General features: G+C 40.1%; 1 protein-coding gene across 1 annotated transcript; it reads right to left on the bottom strand.

The window, feature by feature from the left end:
- Positions 1-760: 760 nt before the first annotated feature.
- On the bottom strand, positions 761-4,569 carry LOC116255816 (GDSL esterase/lipase At5g03810-like). The gene is made up of 5 exons (XM_031631847.2): positions 3,831-4,569; positions 3,602-3,732; positions 3,272-3,505; positions 2,703-2,958; positions 761-1,167 (listed from the first exon to the last, which is right to left on the bottom strand). Exons 1-5 carry the CDS (start codon positions 4,066-4,068, stop codon positions 974-976), a joined length of 1,053 nt encoding a protein of 350 aa, XP_031487707.1. The 5' UTR covers positions 4,069-4,569; the 3' UTR covers positions 761-973.
- Between the last annotated feature and the right edge of the window lie 2,861 nt (positions 4,570-7,430).

The following is a 7,430-nucleotide window of genomic DNA, read 5'->3' as shown; positions in this document are numbered from 1 at the left end:
AACAAAAGGCACTACTTACAAATTCACACTAGTCTTCAGTACTGAATTCAGATGGAAATATATTTTCATTGATGGGGTTAAACAATTTCGATGATCTAAATGAACCCAAACTTGAAGAAACTGTACTTGGTAGAACTGATCCAGTTTCACCCCTTGTTGCCTTCTTATTAGGAACTATGTCTTCTCTCTATCTCACTTACAGCAATAATAGAAGAAATGAGGACAAGGAAGAAGAAGGTACAAGGATTTTATGATGTTTCAAGACAGTTCTCATACATCCACGGCCGCACAGGTTTCTTTTCACGATCTCAGAAAGATCACGAGCATAAGAAAACTAACCGTTCCCCTCTTAAGCATGGGATACACACTCCAATACTTACTAATTAGACTCATTAATCTACAAATACTTTTGAAATGGCACTAAAGTTTCTCAATTGTCTTAGATCGTTTCGCATCTTCTCCATAAGATCCATAAAAAGGGTCTTGTTGATTTAGTCTTCCCAGTCGACACCGTCAAGCTTAACCTACTTGGATCTGTAGTACAAAGGCTGAAGATCAAGCCTCGGCCCTGCCATTTTGCACCTTCATCAGCTTTTCATGATGTTGTCATCGTAAAACTTAATGGTCAAGGCTCAGCCATGCAAAACTCAGGCAGAACGCTGATGTTTGATTCTCAACAGTTCCTCATCAACTCTGTGTGTGTGTGTGTGTGTGTGAGAGAGAGAGAGAGAGAGAGAGAGATGGTAAGGAAAAAAAGAGAGGAAAAAGTTAAACACAATTATCACTATGAACTAGACAGCTACTTACTCCCCAGATAAAAACAGTCCAAGTCTGAAACATGTTACAGTACCTCAACTATCCGAAACCAACACGATCACATTTTCTATAAGCCACAGCTCAAAAGAAGGTTGACTATATATATGATGTTCTATGAGACGATGAGTTCATATATATATAAGGATGGAGAATGCAGCTAGGAGATGAGGGAGATGCCCTGGAGGAGGAGAGCGTTGGCTAGGAGCTGGTTGGCAGCTTCGGAAGGGTGGAAGCTGTCCCAGAACACGTACGTGGTGGCGTTGGAGCAGGTGCCAGGGGCGTTGGCGTTGCAGAGCAATGAGGTCTCTATGGTGCCTGTCCCACAGCACGCCCTCCTCGCCTCAGTAAACCCTGCACACGTTCATTTCAAAACAACTTTCAAATGCGTACACCTTCAATATAACGATGCATGGATGGACATCATATACCATCCTAATCCTATACACTCACACATACTCTCTCTCTCTCTCTCTCTCTATATATATATATATATATATAAACAGGCACATTGACAGTACAGTCAGTTTTCGTTGGAGACATATATTTATAGAAACAGACTCATACACACTGCCACTTGTGGTTGGGAGGTCTATGCTTAGATGGTTGATGGTTAATAGTATATGTCAGCATCTTCGGAATCGAACTGAATTGGCTTGAATCAGCCATCGTTAAACATTTTTAAATATTTTCAAGTTTTTAACTTTTAACTATTTTAAGTTTTTGAAATTTTTTCAAAAAAAAATCAAAATCTCATGTTTTTTTTTTTTTTTGCAATTCACAACTACTTTAGTGTATGAGGATACCCCAAAGAGGTTAAGCTCTGAGTTTTAGGGCTGTTTCAAAACCTGGGGAGATACTGTCTACAGTGTACAAGAACTAACTAGAAGAATCAAATTGACAACTAGACTTTCATGAAGTAATGCTAGGCTCAAGGGACTAGTGGTAAGTTGCATGACAGTGAAGCCAGCTCTAGGGACTATGGTAAGTCGCATGACAGTGAAGCCAAAGATTATGCGGATTAGAATGAAATAGCAGGAGCGTCCTTTCTTTAAATATATGTGAATGAGTTTTCTCAGCTGGAGAAAACGTCATGAATCAATGCAGAACTTCACATGCGTTTGAAACAATCACTTTCTCTCTCTCTCACAGGGGACTGACGCCTCACATAAATTTTCTGATTATGCCTATAGTGCGCGTGCAGAGAGAGTAAGTGGGAGAATGATTATGTGACAACAAAAAGCTCACGAAACAGGGAACTAGTCAGGTGAACCACCTCCTTTAAGGCTGTGTCAGTCAGTAAATGCTACTCTCTCTCTCTCTGAGATAATGCCACCAAATGTTGTTCTGTTGTTGCAGCAAGGATTGTGCGTTATCTTTAAAGCACTAAAATGGTGGCATCGATTGCACCGCGCCGATGCTCAACACATGGTCCACTTTCGAATTTGGGGCCCAACCAAAGCTTCCAAGTTGAAGAAAATCTCTGGAACCTGATTTTCAGGGCTCATGGCTAGTTATGAGGTCCACCCAACTTGAGACTTGTGATTTCCTCACTTTTACTTCCCACTCCATCTCTTGATTTGATATGAGTCTTAATTTCTTAAATCTGATCACAGTCCCACCACAGTAATGGGTTTGTCTTCCTAAACTTGGTGATAGATGTTCACTGCCAGGAGCTTCTGGCTCTTGTTCGCAGTTATTTAGGTAGCTAAAGAGTTGTTCAAATTATAGACATTAGATGCACATATTAAGCTTTCCCTAGACATAGTTTAACAGAACTGGACAAAAGTTGGAAAGGAAAAATAAATATAGAAGTGCAGAAACTAGCAAAGGCTTGTTTGCAAAGCCACGACAATCATGAGTTGGATCAGGAAATCAATTGATCTTACCTTGTTTGAGGGGGTTGGTGACAAGATCGTAGAGGGGAGCGTAGATGTCGAAGACCACGATCTTTAGCTCCGGCAGTCCGTTTCTGAGAGCACGCGCAGCGGCGTGCAGCTTCCGGTTGAAGGAAAGGGCGTCGGTGTTGAGCCTTTCGACGCAGTCATTACTGCCGAGGCCGAAGAGAGTAATGGAGGCAGGGAGGCAGCCCAGCGGTGGCAGAGACGTGACCCCAATCCTCCGAGCACCTAACCCGTAGAGCTCCTGTAACAACAATGATTAAGGCCCCAACCTCGTCGCAGAAATAGAGGCAAGCTTATTCTCTCTCTCTCTCTCTAACATGGCATTTCTAGTCAGTGGTCATCTCTGTTCTCTCACCAATCTAGTAAAAGATTAATCGTTTTCAGGATAGTGAAAAGATTTTCGAAGAACGATGAACTAGCATGATAAATGTTTATCACATGAAGGTAGAAAGAGAGCCTCCTGACTGATGCAACGCGCGTTTTTCTCTCTATCCTGGAATGATTTAAACCATGAAAGAACCACTGTAGGATCTGAATAGTGTGCGGAGAGTAACCTGAACGAATGAAGAGAAACTCTGGACTAGAACATCTGAGAACTGCCCAGGGGTGTAAGCTCTGTTCAGCAGTGGGTTGATGTAGTAGTTCTGAATGAAGTCGCTGCTTCCCGCACTCAGAATGTAGATTGCTTGACTTATGATGGACGAGGCTGTCGCCTTCCCCGCAGCCCTGTGCAGCTTAGTCTGGTACTCTCTGTAATAACCCAGCTGCCTGGACAGAGGAATAGCATTCTGCAGCAACAGGATTATTCACAACATATTTCCTCAGGAAAACGGAGAACATTGCGTAGAAGTTCAAACGACAACTTGGGTGTTAAAGATTTTTACATATAAGGCTGCAGTCCTTTCATATAACCCAGAAGAAGCAGAAGCAAAGTTGGCTCCGATCAAGATGTTCTTCCCAGAACCTTGAGGACTGAGGTATGCTGGTGGGTAGCTTGCAAACCCAAGAGATTCAGCTGCCAATAAGCAAACCAATTCTTGTGTAAAGCTCTTGTTGATTAAAAAGAAAGCATGCAAGCCATGTTCAGAAACTGTTATCTTACTGATGATTTACCTGTAAAATCTGTGACTAGTTTTCCATTGCAGAACCTTCCAGTAGGCGAATGTGTAACAAAGTCCCTCCCATAAGGTGGAAAGTTAGCCCTCACCAGAGTATACAGGTGGTTGTTGTTTCCCACATCAACTGCCGAGTCCCCAAACGTGATGATTGCAGGAACAAGTTGTCCACGAACTAATTGGGAGGTCCATAGGAGAGGAAGAAAAATCATGAACAACAGAAAAGTACCCATCATGATCTAGAACAGCGGTAGAGTGAAGATTGGAAGAAGGTGTTGAGATTATGTGAAGATGAAGAAACTGCACTTCCGGTAGCAGGGGATTGTATATGGAGGTGTGGATGGAAGCAGCAGAATGAGTTGGGTATTTATGACCGGAAGTCCGAGGGTTGTTTGAATGCATTTAGTTTTAGGGGACTAAGTTTCCAAGACATTTTCAGATAAAGGAGCTAAAACGCTCTCTGCTTTTGTTGCACAGTTTCCACAGAGGGACATGCATGGTAAAATTTCTACAGCTGGTAGCTAAGCACTGAACTCTCCATAAAGGGATGCTAATGACTACTGTTACCCCTTTCTGCTACGAGAGAGATGAGAGAGGCACTACGAAAGCTTCAGCATTCCTAGTTCTATCATAGATCTCATTCTATTATGATTGTAGACTCTCTGCCTTCATTATGAATTTAAAACTTTTGGTTTATCTATCTTGAAAAATATAAAATGCGTATGATAAAATATGAATAATGTCGGAGAGCCCTGAAAAAAAGCATTTTCTAAATGTGCTTCTATTGAAAAAAGTGAAAAAATTTCGACCTACTATCTGTATCTGCAATTTTATAATTCCAGCAAATGGTTCAGCATATGGGTGGGTGACAGCATATGGAAATCTCACCACCTGGTACCAATACAGTTCTGGACCTTAACAGCAAGGAAAAGAGGGGTTTCGGCTTAATCCTCCCCCTCATCTGGACAAGATTGGCCAATGGGTGGGTGACAATGGTTCAGAATAAGCGCTGTATGGTGGCAGAAATGCATTAACATTGCTCGTAACAGGTGTCATCAAAATGGAAAGGCTCTCTGTTTATGGCCTGATCCCTTTTCCTATTGTTTTCTGTCTCAGCATTTTTCCTGAAGCTGTAGAACGAACTATTGCAGAGAAACTGAAAATGGCAGGTCAGATGACAAGTGATCTAACATATTATCTGGCAGACCTTGTATCCTATTTTACCCTTGCAGTTAGGCAGGCATTGCCCTTTTCACGGCCAACTGGGCCCAGCAGCTACTTAAGCCTTCACTGAACCCTGTACAAGTGGGACTCCATCCATTTTTTCATTCGCCAAAAGGTTAAAACTAGTTCATGTAAATGTTTATATATGTTGCAGGAGGCGCTTTACTTTATGACATCTACCAATTTTGACAATTTTGACTTCTGGGTCTTCTTTCCTAAATTAAATTCTACTTCTGCAGTACCAATGACTGAGCACTACCTGGGTTCGTACATGAAATATTTCATCTTAAGAATGATATATATACATATATATAGTCTAATAATGAAGTAAAACATAGGTAGAATCCCATGCCACCAACAGTCAAAGCTCTTTACTAAGTCCACTTGTAAAAGGCAGCTGCACACACCAGCGACAGCGAAGACAGTTACTTGAGGACCATCTGTTGCCATTACCAGGCCGAATGATCTTGATGTTTTGTATTTCTGTTGAATCTTTAATGTACTTTAAGTTAGTTCTTATACGTTTTATAAATGTAAAGGATAAAATACAAAGACCTATTCACCCTTATTCAATGCCACCAACTCGAACTTTGTATCAGTACTTCTTCTATATCATTTTACGGGAAAAAGAAAAATTATCTGTCTTGCATGCTGATATTGATAGCACTGTCCACTTGCCACTTTAATACAAAGAGGCCAAGTGTTCTCCACTTCTGTTCTTGAAAAGTTTAAAAGGCTGGAATGCACATTGAATAGCCTGAGACGAGGAAGGAGTCACAGCGCCCCCTAATAAATGGGGAGGAAGAGGAATTGAATAAGTGGGTTCAGGATGTTCACAGATATGTTGGTGGGTGGAGAAGCGGTGGGAGTTTTAATGAATGTTTGCACAAGCTGAGCCAAGTCAGTTTCTTGTGACCTCGTTTGCTGGGACAACTGTCACAGGATATCCGGTCGCCTACTTTGGCAAGTGCCGGTAAATCGTTCGTGCGCATTGCAATTCTGTTCAAGAGTTAGAAACTGAGAACACATATATAAAGGAATTGAAACCAGCCAGTGACCTTTGTGGTCGGATGATTTTTTTTTTTTTTTATTTTGTGTCGTTGAAAACCATCACAACGGTAAAGTGTACTTGCAATAGCCAATTGTTTTGTTATGGTTTTTAGAAACTTAAGGCACCTTTTACGATGGTTAGTGATACATAATAATAAAATAATCATTTGGCCACACAGTTAGGTAGCTAACTGATTTCAATTTTCTGATATTTTAGCATCATTGAGGAGAAATCTGGTTAATCTCAACTCTCTTTCTTTCTCTCATTTCAACTTGGTGGGCATTTGGGAAGAGCGCAACAACAAGGTTTTTAGGGGCACCTTCTCTTCGTTGGAATCTGTAGCTCGTCTTGTATAGGAGATGTACATTTTGTCATTTGGCTACAACGTCGTCCTTCATCTGTGGCTGGGTGATTGTGCTGCTCTGTCTCCCCATTATCTCTTCACCCCTCTTATTTTGTTTTACTGTACATTGTATTGTATATTTCATCTTTTCGCTTATGTTTTGCGTCCGTTATTGTAACTGGGGGACTTTTTGTCTCCAAATTTTGGTATTGATTCTCATTTTATCGGCACTTTCTCTTTATAAAATGAAGGAAGAAGCGGAGTAAGTGTTCCCCCTTTCAAGAAGGTTGATGTTTGAACTCGTATATGAATTCGGGCTCTTAATAATAGGATCAGTTAAAATGCACACATACACACACACACACACACACACACACACACATATATATATATATATTGTATAAGGAAAAAATTTGTGTGCTCAACAGCTATGTATTCTAGTTAAACATCTCATTTATGAGCATGCTTTCCTAAAAATTATCTCCTTATTTAAAACCTAAAAATAAAAAAATCATGTCTTTTCATTGTGTGGATAGTGTCCTATAAGGTTTTTTATAATTAATAGACCAAGTCCCTTGTAAAATCTAACATGTATGTTGGTTAAAGAGGAGGCTGTTTAATGAAATTTTTTAATATTATATATATATATATAATTAAATGGTGACTTATAAGAGCTATCTAATCTATCATAATGAACAATTTAAAAAAAATAAAGAAAAAAAGTGTGAACTAAATGACAATAAAAATGTTCACCACCTTTTTCTCTTCTTTTTCGCTCAACCATCTATCACAATAGATTCATGAGTGAGTTACGTGACTTTGAAGGGCCAGGGTTAGACACAAAATCACAAGTGGTAATTTGTAAATTCCAGTGAACTAACTAGTGGGGACAAAGGCAATCCCTAGTTCAAATCATTTTTTCACTTGTATGTAGCTAATAACATGTAAAGAAAAAGTTCTTTACCACATAAAGACATACT

Source organism: Nymphaea colorata, chromosome 6 (genome assembly GCF_008831285.2).
Source record: "Nymphaea colorata isolate Beijing-Zhang1983 chromosome 6, ASM883128v2, whole genome shotgun sequence".
Lineage (NCBI taxonomy): Eukaryota > Viridiplantae > Streptophyta > Magnoliopsida > Nymphaeales > Nymphaeaceae > Nymphaea > Nymphaea colorata.
This window is presented reverse-complemented; position numbering and strand designations above follow the sequence as displayed.

What these genes read in the sequence shown, in the direction of transcription:
- LOC116255816 (XM_031631847.2), bottom strand. Translation starts at nt 4,068, where the DNA reads ATGATGGGTACTTTTCTGTTGTTCATGATTTTTCTTCCTCTCCTATGG. An exon ending in ACTAGTCACAGATTTTACAG is followed by an intron (nt 3,733 to 3,830) that starts GTAAATCATCAG and finishes GCTTATTGGCAG; the next exon opens with CTGAATCTCTTGGGTTTGCA. An exon ending in CACCAACCCCCTCAAACAAG is followed by an intron (nt 1,168 to 2,702) that starts GTAAGATCAATT and finishes GAACGTGTGCAG; the next exon opens with GGTTTACTGAGGCGAGGAGG.